Source organism: Euprymna scolopes, chromosome 33 (genome assembly GCF_053919585.1).
Source record: "Euprymna scolopes isolate OS-2025 chromosome 33, ASM5391958v1, whole genome shotgun sequence".
Lineage (NCBI taxonomy): Eukaryota > Metazoa > Mollusca > Cephalopoda > Sepiida > Sepiolidae > Euprymna > Euprymna scolopes.
Window position 1 is genome coordinate 56,506,613 of NC_136514.1, and position 15,611 is coordinate 56,522,223.

The following is a 15,611-nucleotide window of genomic DNA, read 5'->3' on the forward strand; positions in this document are numbered from 1 at the left end:
GACGTTATAGCATATCTATGTCTATATGCTATATATACACAATGATATGACGTAATCCATAACATCATTGTGAACAAACAAATAAACAGACAGGAATAAGTATATATATATATATATATAGAGAGAGAGAGAGAGAGAGGGAGAGAGAGAGAAAGAAGGGGAGAGAGAGATAAAAGAGTTATTCGAATGGCCTGCTTCCAAAGTAACAAATTAGATTAATTAAGTGTTACATAACAGAAAAGAAGAAAAAAGCGACTTACTCGAGTGTGAACTTAAGGAAAGACAAAATTGAAATAGAGAAAAGAATAGCATTATATGGAAACATTGGTTGATGCCTACTGGCGTGTCTTTGTCAGTAGTCTGAGATTTTCACCACGAAAAAATGAAAAATTTTGCAATGTCAATGTCCACGTCAATGTGCAGAGCTACACGCTATCAAGGAGGAAACCTGGCGCGTTAGATCAGAGTTGCTGTCCAAACTGATATGATGCGGAACCTTAAATTAGCAGTTAAGACAATGCATCACTGAAGAACATCTTTGATGCATTTCGAAATATCTTTTACATTGAAGATTGTTTATGTTTTGAATTGTTTATATATAATATTTAATTTTTTTTAATATAGATTAACGCAAAATATTTTTAGAATTCAATTATGGGGAATAACATTAACAAAATTAGATACAAGCATAACTTACGAAATTACTGTAATTTCTGTAATTACAGCACATTAGACATGTGACATGACATGGATATTGAAATTGTACAAAGCATCGACATCGAAAACAGAAGAAACAGCTGAAATCAAACGCATCTATGAAATCATAAATGAAGACAAAAAGAAACTAATATCCCTATGAAACGAGGATTGAAGACAATAATCCGAAGAGATGAAAAAGACCCATCTCAATCATGACAACAGACGTAAATAACTTCATTCACACTGTTGCCAAATATGTAATAATGAAACTAAAAGTGAATGAAACCTCTGCCAAAAGAGTACAGATGCGAAACTAGACTGAAATTTCGAATCAAAACGTTAGGAAGAGAAATTAGATCCTAAAAAGAGCAAACACCGATGGGGAAGAATAAATGCGAAGACAATCTGACCTTTATATTTTTAAATATTCATTCGTGATGTTTCGTGCGGTTGTTTTGTAGAGGAGGTGTGTTGTTGTTGTTGTTGTTGTTGTTGTTGTTGTTGTTGTTGTTTTGTTTGTTTTTCGTTTGTTTGTTTTTTTTTTACTTTCCAGAACATGGTGGAGTTTTACAAAGGGAAATAAAATGAAACAATAACATCAATGTTTGGTGCATCTTAGGTCACGAACACAGTATGTTCAGACGGGCTGATCTGGTAATACAAGGGATGATGATGATGATGATGATGATGATGATGATGATGATGATGATGATGATGATGATGATGATTCATCGGTTAAATTACACCATTGAACACTACTTAAAAATGTCCAATGAAATTACTCATAGAACATTTAGTAACTATTCATAAAAATCGCCTGTCGGCGTAAACAAACATTATGATATTTTTTCTTCTAAAATTATAAAGAAAAAATTGAAAGATTAAATTGCTAAGTAATTGGAGTTAAAATGAATCTTCTGCTTCAATCGAAAAGTTTACTATTTAAAAAAAAATGTTTTTTAGAACACTTTCAGTAGAAGTTTTTATAACTTTCTATCTGATAATCTAAACGAAAACCGTAATGAATGCCGCCATATTTGAAATCCATTTTTCATTAATTTTTTTCTTTTGCTCGACACACACTCTTGATACTTTGTAAACACCATCTGCCATCATCATAAAGCTCTATAAAGTTACCGTTCGCTCTTCTATAGAGTCTTGTTTCCATATTTTCGCTTTTCACCAACCATGAGGTTCTCCCTCTTGAAGAGAGTGCAAAATAGATTTTCTAAACTAATAGTTCCCACACTCTCCTTCAAGTTCCAGCTTCTACCGTACTGCCGTAGGGTTGCATTCCTATGCATGTTGACACATACTTCCACGAAATGTTCTCCGATTGACTTACTGCACCTGTACCGCCCAACCTAACGTAAATACAGGGTGGAGCGTTAAAAGTGTCGCCCTAAAGAAAACAACACTACAGCTTTATTTAAAAACTTTTATTGAAAAAAAATCAATTCATGTAACTTGATTATGTAGTGAAACAAACATCTATTCAATGTAGTCTCCTTCCGCTTCAATTACCGCCTCAATACGGGGCAGGAACTGAGAGTATACCTTTTCTACAAGCGCCGGCGGGAGCTCGGTGAATACCCAGCGGATGGCGGCGATCAGGCTGGATTTGGTGTTGTGGGAGGTCATGTTGGTGATGTTCTTGACGTATAACCAAATAAAGTTATCCAGCGGGTTCAGGTTGGGGGAGGAGGGAGGCAGTGAGAGAAGAGTACAAAGTCGTAGCATTCCTCCTGAAGCCAAGCCTGATTTTCTTTGAACTTGTGGGCTGGTGCCGAGTCCGGCTGCCACACCCAGGGTCTACCAGCGGCCACCTGATTGCACCAAGGGATTACCATACTCATCAGCACATCCAGTTATACTTGTGTTTTGACTTTACAACCGACTTCGAAGATGAGAGGTGACATGATGTGGCCCTCAGTTGAAACCACACCAAAGACCATAACCATGGCCGGAAACATTGGCAATTTTCATTTTCTTTTTTACCCGAGTCATAAATTTTAAAACTTTTGAAATTATTACTATATTGGATAATACCTTTATAATAATAAAGACGAAATCTCTATGAATCAAGATATAATATTTATGCGTATTTTACACCCAGGCAACGCCGGGCGGCTTGCTAGTTAAATACTAAATGTTCGAGCGATCTCATCTCTCAAAACATTTATTATTGATGATAACGTAGCTACAAACATGAAATGTCATACTGTATAAATATTAGTGCTGGAGTGATGGTGGTCTAGTAATTAACGACAGGGACTGGCGGCCTGGGTGTCTCAAATTCGAATCCAGTTTTTTTTTGTTGTTGTTTGTTTGTTTGTTTTTTTTACAAAATCACTTTCACTTGGATGTTGGCAATCTTCATGCGGTCCTTCCCGGAATCGTCAATGTAATTCTATAAATAATTCTGACTATAAAAATATCGAGGAAACCAATGCGAACAATAGAATCTTTGCATTCATACGACATGATGAGGAATATTAGAACTAGCGGACCCCGAGAAAATGCTACAGCTATCTCTAAATCAAAAGGTGGCCGACTACAGTCGAGGACGTCCCGAAGGCTCCCTTTCCCTCAGCTGCTACACGGAGGTGTAGGTAAGTGTGCCATTTTTTTCTCAGGATTACTCCACTTGCTCCCATAATGGTGACTAAACTATGACTAAATCATATTATAAACTAGCCTGAGTGCCTGGCATTTTGCACGGGTGTTTGGAGGTGTGTGTTGAGTGAACAAAAAAAATGGTAGTAGGCAGGCGGGCTCGAACCCGTACCGCGAAGGAGGAAAAGACCGCGAAAAAAAACGTGACGCCTTTGCTGTTGCGTCCATCTCCAAACCAGAAGTGATGAAGGTTTAAATTAAGGCTAGTCAATCGAAAAGAGGGGATGACTTTCGAAAAAATCGGCGAAAATAGGTACCCCTACCTGGAGAAGAGTCCCCAGTTAAAGGTGAAGGAATTAATGTTTTTGGCCAATTTTTCGATATTTGTCGTCAGAAGGGTCGACTTTAAAACGATACCGATTTCGTGAAAATCTGTCGCCCCTATCAAAAGTTCTAGGCAAACATAAAAACATACATACATACATTTAAATAGTCAGGCGAGATTTATATTATAGATAATGATACTGAACACGCTTACTATTATGCCAAATTAACGATACAATTAGGTCGATGAAAGTCTTTGCTGATTTAAAATTTAATCTTGAAAATTAAAAAGATTTTGAAAATATATATTCATAACAATAATGACCTCTGCTTCCTATAACTTGATTTCCTCTAGATTAGTTTAATATATCTGACATTCATTATCATTCAGTATTGTTGTAAAGACAACTCTAGAAATAGTTTAATATTTAACTTGATTTAATTTTAACAAAAAAAACTGTTTATTCTGATGAATATGTAATGGTGTTGAAAAGTTCAAATTATAGACAAATAAATGTCTGTTTATTTAAAAAACAAAAATCCGCGTTGAATTGGCTTATTAGACTTACATTTTGAATTCATACTTAATCTGCTTAATCTGTCACAGAAAACAAATCTTCATATAATATTCAACTATTGGGTCAGTGCAAAAGTTTTTTGGCAATTTTTAAAATTTCATTTTGAAAATTAAAAACTGTTTTTTAATATCTTTATTCATAACAATAATGACCTTTGCTTTCTATAACTTGATTCCATCTTTCAATGAGCTTTTAAATGCCTCGCTTGTAAAATCATTTCGGTTTGGATGTGAAATATGAACTTAATTCATATTCACTCTTCTCTCGTTATGTTAACTCGAGGTCCTCTAAATGGTTTTGTAATCCTTGAAATAACTGATAATCTGTGGGAGCTAAGTCAGGAAAATATGCAGTATGGGGTAAGATTTGCAACCAAATTCTTCTATTAGACTTTTGCTCATTCCCACACAGCATTACTATGCTATGTGGGGATGAGTATTATCACGATGGAAGATGACTTTATTTGTGTTAAATGTCTCGCTTGTAAAATTATGCTGATGTGAAATATGAATCTAACTTATGTTCACTCTCCTCTCGTGATGTTAGCCTAAAGTCATCTAAATGGTTTTGCAATTCATTTTGAAATAAGTGATAATCCGAGGGAGCTACGCCAGAAGAATATGCAGGATGAAGTAAGATTTCGCAACCAACTTCTCCTTGAACTTTAATCAGCGTGAGGACAAGCATTATCATGATGGAAGAAGGTATGGGTGAGAATCTTGCAGTAAAAATATGAATGATGTTTCAATAGTCTAAAAGAAAGAGTTAGAAATTGATTATGGTGATATGTTTAAGTAATACCAATTTGGATTCGAAATATGTAAATGCATGACAAGTAACGTCACCAGTAGGGGGAAAGGGACTATGAAAATAAAAAAAAAAAACAAAGATCTATACATAGACGAGATAACGTTCGAAATCTCAGGAAAGACGTGGAGAACGTTCTACATGACGCGGATGACGTCACGGCTGTAACAACGAAGAAATTAATGTCGTTGTACAAATCCAAAGAAGCGAATCGGAATTATTTCCTGTTCTTTTGTCCACTTTTCGACTGAGGCCAGAACGTGTGTGCAAGTAGTGTACAAGGTTACATATGAATAAAATAAATTATAATGGTTTAAAATGCCCGTTCAACAAACCGGAACATAATTTTCTCGGTTACCGACTTGCTAATTCATTTAAACGGTCTTTACTATGACGGCAGTTGCAGCGATTAACGATCGTACTTGACTGTTTAATAGCTGTTACGTAAGATTGGGAGGGGGAGATGAATGAAAGGTGATACATTACCCCATCGAGAAGCTCAAGATTTGGTAGGTCATTAACCAGGCTCGTGTGGTAGTGTTTGTACGCGTTGACAAAAGAGTTTCCTTTCAGTTCCAATTCGACAAGATTCTGCATCTCTTTTAGCTGCATCTGTTCAGAAAAAAGATGAACGGGTAAAAAATTAGGACTGACGTCAGTTGTTGACTTCATTAACGGAGGTAATGTGAAGTTAATTTTGGCATTTTTTTTTTACTCTTTTTCAACCCAAACAAGTCATATTTTCACTTAGAACGTAAGGGACTACTATTTAGGATTGTGTCTACCAGGTGCCTATGAGCAATTGAGTAGCAATGTGTTTGTACACTTTATAATCAAACTTCTGCAGATCAGTACAGTCAAGAAAGAAGGAAACAGAGAGAGAATTCTAAAATCTAGAAATCCAAGGAAAGAAATGTGTTGTCGTTTGTAATGGGAATCATTGGATGAGTGGGGTTTTTGTAGTTGTTAAAAGAAAGGAGCTTAATCTTAGTATCATTAAATGTTTCCATCGACTTGCGGCTCCATTTCACTATTGACTGAAGGTCGTTTTCTAGGGTTTCTGTCATTGCGTTATATATATTTAGATTCATATTTTCCTCATGTCTATTTTAGCGCGTGGTGTTATCAGCAAATACATCAATCTCGGACACAATTTTATTAGAAAGGTGTCGCAATAATGAGTTTCATATTGCAATCGATGTGTGTGCATGGATTGTAAAATATTAAGATTTGTGCGGATGAATGCACTGTCGTTAATAGTAACCTATGAATAGACTTTGATATGAATAGCTGGAATCGAAAGAGTGATAGTAATTGACCAGGTGTGCGTAGACATAAGTATGGATTAAATGAAATAGATAGATAGATAGATAGATAAATAAATAGATAGAATGTGAAACGATACCATTGTCGGCCTAGAAGATGACATGATTCAATTTCGGCTTGATAAACACCGGTTTTCCTTTTTGTTGCAGACCATCTACTAGTTTAATTTTATTTTATTTATTGACAGACTATTATCCTCATCTTTTATAATTGTTTCATGGCATTTCGGCCAACTATTCCTCTGGCCTTCGTCAGGTTGTTAAATTTAGATTTAGGGCACGTTCGTAATGAATTTTTCTATTAAGCGCACAATTGACTTTTGCATTTTATACTTTTATTCAAACCAATATATAAAAATAATTTTATAAAATCAACACTAAATTCTTTACAGTGCAATGTAGCTTATAATGTATTGTGGACTAAATCACTGCGGATAGGCATGTAAAATCTCCTTCCGGAAAAAATAATATAATATAAACCCGATGACATCCAAGGAGCATATGTAACATATAATGATTTATTAAAAAAAAAAACGTCAATTCGTTCAAAAACATCAAAGTCAAAGTTTGAGTCAAAACATCAATGTTCAAAAACGTCAAAATTCAAAAGCGTCAATTCGTTCGCGAAAGTTTTTATTTTACAAAGAAGTCACTAATTTTCAAGGTCTATAGGTCACTCAATGTTAGGGGTTAATAAGTGTAAGGTTGTCATTGAGACAACAGTGTAATGATCAGTAGTGGTTGAAATTGACTAGAATTTGATTATTTAAGGAACGACTCAATAAGAATTTGTTTACACTGTACTTGAAGACGACTACGTTGTAATCAATTGGAAAGCACTCCTGATGTATAGAATTTCACAAACGAGCAATTCTAGGAAAGAAGCTTCGTTCGTGAAATTCGCATTTAAATTAAGGCACAGATAAAGAGTAGGGGAAATTGTTGAAATTGCTTGCAGTTAGACGAATGTTAGTTGCGAAAATTTTGCGGGAAAAAACATAGATTGAAGCTCAGTCGAGCACTTGCCATGAAAATAACGATAGAGTAAAGATAAACTCGCAAGGTCTCTTCTGTTAGCAAAATATTCATTTAGTTTATCGAGAATACTATTTATAATTAGGGCTATGCCAACAGCATATTCTTTTCATTGTTTTGACTCTCGAGTATATATCCGACACACCTAGACACAGTTAATCAACCAAGAATCACATCACTCTATATAAAAGAATATAAGATATCAACGGCTGCACACTCGAGAGTCAAAACAATTAAAAGAATATGCTGTTGTCCTAGCCCTACTTATAAATAATTAACACAAATAAAAGCCGACAGATTCACGTCTTATATTAGCATAGAAGTGTTTCTAGTGTTTGCGTGAAGCTTCTTGTCGGCAATCTGTGGAATGAAAATGCAATAACATGTATTAATGTTATTGCATTTTGAGCTTGACGTGAAAAAATATTATAAACACGCTTAAATGCTTTCGTATTCAAAACATCTGTGATTTTTGTATTTTGTTTGATTTTTTTTTAAATTTCCGGAGATCTTTTAGTTCTTCAATTCCATTATTGAAACCGTCATTTTATGGAATTTTTTTTAAAATTAATTTAAAATCCTCTGAAAATGTGTCAGTCCTAAGCATCCGAATAACTTCGTTGTCACGATGTAAAAGAAAGGCGTTGTCATTAGATCGAGCGTTATTGTTTTTAATTCTGACATTGATTTGAATAATTCAGCATTGAAAAATATAAGATATTCCTAACATAATTTAGACAAAGCGGCATTAACTTCTGGTATCTGTTTTAATAACATATTAAAACCATTCGATCATAATTTAAATCAAATGCTCTTTTATTGCATCAGTTTTATTAACTTTCCATCAATAGCTATTATTTATTTTCCAATACTGGTGCGTTTTTATAACTTAATACGAAGAAGACGTGAGATGTAACTTACTCATAATTCACGTCAATAGTTATTTATTTTGCAGTTTTTATACATTTTATAACTTAGTCATTAGAAAATGTAAAGTGTAACTTGATCATCATTTCAGTCAATAGCTATTATTTATTTTCAGTTCTTAGTACTTTCTTATTAGAAGAATCGTCTAAGACGGCGTGAAACGTGATTTCATCATAATAAAGATTAATATCTGTTATTTATTGTCATTACTAATATTACTAAGAAGGAGTTAGATGGGACTTCATAATTTAGGTTAGTATATATTATGCATTATAAATGTTTAATACATTTTATGACATTGATAAGGAGACGTCAGATGTGACTTCATAATTTAGGTCAATATCTATTATGTATTGTATTTTAATACATTTTTATGACATTGATAACGAGGTGATAGATGTGACTTACTAATTATAGTCAATATCTCTTATATATCATAAATTTTTAATACATTTTTATGACATTAATAAGAAGGCGACAGACGTAACTTCATAATTTAGGTAAATATTTATTATATATTGTAAATTTTTAATGCGTTTTTATGACGTTAATAAGAAGGCGTTAGATATGACTTCATAATTTAGGTCAATTTCTATTATGTATTGTACATTTTAATAAATTTTATGAAATTAATAAGGCGTTAGCTATAACTTCATAATTTAGGTCAATATCTATTATGTATTGTACATTTTAATAAATTTTATGAAATTAATAAGGCGTTAGCTATAACTTCATAATTTAGGTCAATATCTATTATATATTGTACATTTTAATAAATTTTATGAAATTAATAAGACGTTAGCTAGAACTTCATAATTTAGGTCAATATCTATTATGTATTGTACATTTTAATAAATTTTATGAAATTAATAAGGCGTTAGCTATAACTTCATAATTTAGGTCAATATCTATTATGTATTGTACATTTTAATAAATTTTATGAAATTAATAAGGCGTTAGCTATAACTTCATAATTTAGGTCAATATCTATTATGTATTGTACATTTTAATAAATTTTATGAAATTAATAAGACGTTAGCTATAACTTCATAATTTAGGTCAATATCTATTATGTATTGTAAATATATTTTAAAGAAAAACAGCGGACAATTGATGAACAATGGAAGCAATTAGAAGACAAATCGGCCACCAAAACTACAAAAGATTTATACAGTGTTGTCAAAGATTTGACAAGACAGTTTAAACCAGCTACTGATGCTGTAAAAAAGCGAGATTGTGGAAATGCTTACTAAAGGGCCACAAATTAAAGAATGATTGAAGACATATTGTGAAAATGTTTACAAGAAATCAAACATCCTAGCAGCCGACCAACATGCAAAGGGGGCCAAGAAGATGAACCCCCACCAACACACGCAGAAGTTGAAAAAAACAATTAGAGACTTGAACGCGGGTAGATCTCCATGAATATATGATCTTACAGCTCAACTTCAGAAGAAAGGGGGAAACAACGTTATCCAATATTTTCACTAAATGTGCAAAGCGATTTTTGAACAAAATGAATGGCCATCTGACTGGATGTTAAGTTAAGTGCCTAAATAACAGATGAACAGGTTGGTTTCAGATTAAGCAAAGGAACTGGTGTGGAGTCACTAAGTGCTGAGAGGGGGGCAATAGACAAAGGAATAAGAAACAATAGATAGGAAGTAACAAGCAATGAATATCTAGGTATTTTTAGATCGAGCTTTTTAGAGTTGAAATGACAATAGTTTTGTGTCTACACAAATAATTAACAAGAACACGAAAAGTAAAGGTATAATAATAATATATTAGGCAGAAAAGTTATATGCATATTTACATGACTGCAGATATACTTCAGTTGGAGATATTCCGGCAGATGGCGTGTTACATGTCTTACTGGAGGCAACATAGGCGTCTTGCCTATTTGGCGGTTTTGCAGAACTCTCTCGGTATTGGTGATTGATATCTTTATATATCTCACTCACCCACTTATGTTAATTAGTGGGCGTCTCCACAACACCCCCCTCCCAAGATTTGAAGTCGTTTAGATTTCAATATCTTTTTCTCTTGGGGTTCATTATAATTGGTTCTGTAAACTTTCTTTTCCTTCCCGATCTTCTCGGTTCGGGCATGGTTTGTGGTGGTTCGATATCAAACGCTTTGCATAATATATCAATTGGATCTTCCTTTTCATCAGGTTTGTCATGTTTGTTGTCCTTCCTATGACGTTTTCTCAATTGATTTTGATGTATTTTGTATATCCCTTTTGGACCTTTTATCATGTAGACCAAGTCGCCGATACGTTTATCAACCGTACCAAACTCCCAATATGAAATATTATTTTTCATACATTTAAGATATACAAGATCACCAGGTTTAACCTTTTACGTGATGTGTGCGTAGTTTGATGGACGATTGCTTGCTTTGGTATCAATTTATTGAATGGTGATTTTATTTTTCTAGCAAACATTAATTCTGCTGGCGATAATTTTGACGGTGTATTTGGGTTCTTAGTTATCCTGTATATTTGCGGGAATTGTTGTAATGCTTTATCCGTCGGGGTCCCTATTGATTTTCTAAGTGCACGCTTTATCGTGTCTACGAACCTTTCCGCTAATCCATTTGTGCTAGGGTGGAACGGTGGTGTAGTTATATGTTTTACCTGAAAAGTGTCAGAAAAGTCCTTGAAATCACTTGATGTAAATTGTGTTCCGTTATCTGTGACTATAATGTCTGGCACACCAAAACGTGCAAATATTTCATGCAGAAAACTTATTTTGTTATTTGTCATTGGGTTCTACTACGATTAGGTAGCATTGTCCTTCGGTCGGTCCAGCAAAGTCTATATGAATGCGTGACCATCTCTTGTGGAAAAGAGACATGTTCGGTCCGAATAACTCCTTAAGAGGCTTTACGGTCTCAGCGAAATCTAACTGATTCGTTCTCCTTGGCAATATGAAATCAACAAATTTGCAATGTTCACAGCTTTCAAAGTAATAAACTTACTTTATTTCCATTTGGCCAGTTTTCGCAGTCTGTTTCGAAAATATCTTCATACCTCTTGAAGTATGCATCAAAAGTTTTGTCCTCTTCCGGTAGGTATATGAACACATCTATGCTGTTAACAATTGTTGTGTTGGAGAAGGTTGTATTACTTTCTTGTATGGAATTAGCTGTTAATCTTTCTAACATTTCTTTCTGTTCAAGTTGAATCTGCGCGAAACTTTCTTCCTGCCTTTCTAGGCATTTTATGAACCGTTCATTTTGTCCTTCGTCTCTTTCTGCGTGTAGCGCTTGCTGTTCTTTTTGTATGATCTGCTGATTCTGCATGAACTGTGTCATTATTTTAGCAAATTCCTTCATCTTGTATTTTTTTCAAAGATTAGAAAAATCAGGGTTGGGTTCGAGACTCCTAACAAACGGTTCCCCAGTTCGATACAAAACACCTGATGAAGGCCGGAGGGCAAAACGGCCGAAACGTTGTGACTATAACAACCAAGATGAGGAAGTCAGTCCGACAATCTCAATAAGTGAAAACACCTCATCTCAAAAATACAGACAATTTCTAGGACTCATTTTAACTCCTGATCTGAAATTGCTAGAAAAATGGTTCGATCATTCTATCGCTCCAGACAGTATATCACTCCCCACACAATCCTCCGTATAAGAGTCAGACACGTCCTAAATTAGAGCACGTTTATCACATTTTAGGGAGGTGTCAATCAGAGCACCCTTTCTTGCCTTGAGAACGTAAAAAATTGGCTAATAGTGAGTCCTCTTCTCTTATCTATAACCCCTTTCCATAGAAGAGATTGCTAATATTTCTCTACTCTGTCCTTATTTCCATTGTCGCTGTCCGACTGAATCCTAATCTCTGATCGCCTATAAAATAACACGTCTACCTACAAGCAGTGTATATATTTTTCCTTTCTTCCTTTATCCACTTAAAACTAAACGGAATTTCCATATGAACAAAGTTCTTTTCCAATAACTAACCATCTGTGAAACACGATATCCTGGGTCTGTTTCCCAGCTGACTACAACGTGGTATACGTGATATTAATCAAGTCTAATATTAACAAATTCTTATCGTACCGACCTCTTAAATTCTGTCCATTTCATTTATCGTCTCCAATCTTCTCAAGGTGTTATCTAATCATTGCCTGATAAACTGAATAAACCCTAATCCTCGAGTGGCTTTTTGGTTTTGAGAAGTGATAATTTATTAGTACAAAGATAAATAGAAACAATCCCATCCATCGCCAAGTCCGGAATTCATGAATCTGTAAAGACTCAAAGTACAAAGGTACAACGTTGAATGAATTCAAATTGAAGAATTTCGATTTTATGGATGGGTTTGCTTTGTTCACGATTCGTTTCGTTTGAACTGACAAACTGATCGCCATTATATCATATCGCATAGAATAGACAGTGATATCTAGTAGTAATGCTTTACTGTAAGGCTATTATACAATGAAGTGTGTAAATATCTCCACTAGACCATCTGTAAAACGTTGAATATCGAATGCCGCATAACATAACCTAGAAAGAGCAATTAAAATTAAGTCATACACCATCCAAAATAACTATGCAATCGATAGATCTACATATCTGAAAAACAAAACTATTAAATCTGCCATAGCGATAAAATACACGAAGGAGAAAGAAGCAACCTCAGTAGAAGTTAATGTCCTTAATGATGTTAGGTTAAACAGAACTGAGAGAAAAAAAAGATAACAAAGTAACAAGGTTTTATGAAAAGATATTGGAATCTCATGAAGATTTCCATAATTCCAATAATTATCGAAGCAATCGCATTCATGAAAAGAATATCAAAACTTATCTGGCGAATATACCAAGTGAAAAAAAGTACTAGATACAAACAATTGCATAAACTGGAGGGTTAGAATCTTAAAAAGGATCTCCCGGTTGGGATGTCTAAAATAGCGGACGAATATTTGACATTAGGTAGGAGCAAAAACACAATAAGAAAATAGAGACAATTTCAAATATTATTACAAGTCAACGTCCCGACGAAGCCGGCCTAAACAGAGCTGAGAAGGAGAAAAGAGAACTATACGCCAGGGATTTATGTAAAAACGAAGTTGGAATTTTAGGAAAAGAGTTCAAGCATTCTAGTAACTGTAGCAGTCATTGTGCTCATAATTAACATAATTCAAAAACTGCCGGGCTAATATACTCGGTTTACACAGAGCAAGAGAAATCAAACAATTACACTTACGCGAACCGTTAAATTTCATTAAATACGTAATCCATTAAATTCACAATCCAATAAATGCGCAATTCACTAAGAAATCTATCCATTAAATACCCTATCTACAGTGTGTGGTGGGATTTTGCAGCCTGTCGGGTCTATCGAGGGTGTTCACGTCGTGGGGACACAAGTGCTTGCAGTTGCGTCAGAGCATTCATCATTAAAATACTTGTAGAACAGGCAGAGGGATGCAACGTTTCGTCGATGGGACAGAGGCTGAAGCTTAGATGCCAATTCAGGGCCTATCAGATTTGCAACTCTCTTTTGAACCTTGTCAAGGAGCGAGAGACTAGTAGCCGATGCACCAGCCCAAATATGATAGCAATACTCCATACATGGGCGAATGGTTGCCTTATAGAGGTACAGGATACTTTCGGGTGTCAGTAGTTTTCTAGCACGGTAGAGAGAGCCCACCTTCCTTGCAGCGGCCCTGGCAATGCCCTCGATGTAATTGTTCCAACTCATGTTTCCTGTGAACGTTAGGTCAAGGAGCTTGAAAGATGTAATCTCAGATAAAGAGTCGTTGGCCATTGCTATAGGTGGTAAAAAAGGTTTCTTGTAATTATTGAATGAAACTAGTTTAGTCTTGGCGGCATTGAACGTGACCATCCATTTTTCCCCCATTCCACTACAGATTGAAGGGCATCTTCTAGTGTTTCTGCCATTTCTTGAGATATGTGTTCATTTGTTTTCCTGTCGTGTCTGTTATAGAGTGTGGTATCCTCAGCATATATACCCATCTCAGAGGAAATTTTGTCGGGGAGGTTATTTATGAATATCAGGATCATTAGAGGTTCAAGGATAGACCCCTGGGGCACTCCCGCATTTATATCATATTGTTTGGATGTAAGACCGTCGAGGACAATCTGGATTTTTCTCTTATCTAAGAAGGATGTTAAGTATTCTACCAGTGATACCGTATGATTTAATTTTCCTGAGGAGACCCTCATGCCATACCCTGTCAAAAGCCTTAGATATATCTAGAGGTACCGCTCTGCCCTCCCCGCTTTGTCCAGTGAATGGTATATACGTTCGGAGATTACAGTTAAGATGTCTGCTGTCGAACGGGCTTGTCTAAATCCATATTGTTTGTCAGTCAGAAGCTTACCATCTGTAAGGTGATGGACTAGAGCATGGTTAATTAAGGTCTCAAATATTTTGGCAAAAAGTGGGGGAAGGCTAATGGGGCGATAATTTAATGGGTCAGTTCTTTCTCCAGAATTCTTGAATACTGGTACCACAGAAGCAGTTTTCCAACAGCCCGGATACCAAGATTCATTAAGGCATTTGTTGTAGAGTTTGGAGAGAACTGGAGCTAATTCAGTTGAGCACTTTTTAATAGTACAGCTGGGATGAGATCGGGTCCACATGCTTTTGAAGTGTCAAGGTTTTTTATGATAGCATGTACTTGAGCAGGGGTGATTTGTAGATCGTCTAGCGTGGCGTCTGTCCGCATAGGAAATTCAGGTAGGGGGTGGTTGGAAGGGTCCAGTGTGGAGTTCGAGGCAAACCGGCTGGCAAGCATATTAGCTTTGTCGGTTGCTGAGCAAACAACCTCGTGATTGTTGGTTAGTGGGGGAATTGTTGATTGCCCATTATTTACTACACTGTTGTAGATTTTCCAGAAGTCACGAGTTCCTAGTTTTTGTGCTTCGGTGCGTTTTTTAGTGGTTTCCATAAATTCTCTCTTAGCTGTCGCTATTTCTTTCTTAACGTTACTTCTAGCTTCTATGTACTTCTGTCTGTTTGAACTGGACTTATGTCGGTTAAATCTGCGGCATGCATGCTGCCTTTGAGCAATAGCAGTTGCGCAAGTCGAAGTAAACCATTGGGGAGAGTGGGGCTTACTATAAAATTTCCGCATGGGAACATGTGCTTCGATTGCACTTTTGAACCATTCAGTAGTCTCGTTTGCACACTGTTCAGCAGGAAGAGAAAAAATATTTTCCCATGGGGCATCTCTGATAAGATCTCTGATGGCTTCCCAGTCAGCCTTTTTATAATATCTCGTTGTTTTGAGCACTGGCTCTTCAGTTTTGGCTCTAG

General features: G+C 35.4%; 1 protein-coding gene across 1 annotated transcript in view; it reads right to left on the bottom strand.

Moving 5' to 3' along the window:
* The window catches only part of LOC145258225 (uncharacterized), a 371,050-nt gene that overhangs the window by 172,652 nt on the left and 182,787 nt on the right, over window positions 1–15,611 (bottom strand). Inside the window, exon 11 of the mRNA XM_080116177.1 lies at window positions 5,511–5,636. Coding sequence (XP_079972303.1) covers window positions 5,511–5,636 — 126 coding nt within the window. The remainder of the gene's footprint in view (window positions 1–5,510; window positions 5,637–15,611) is intronic.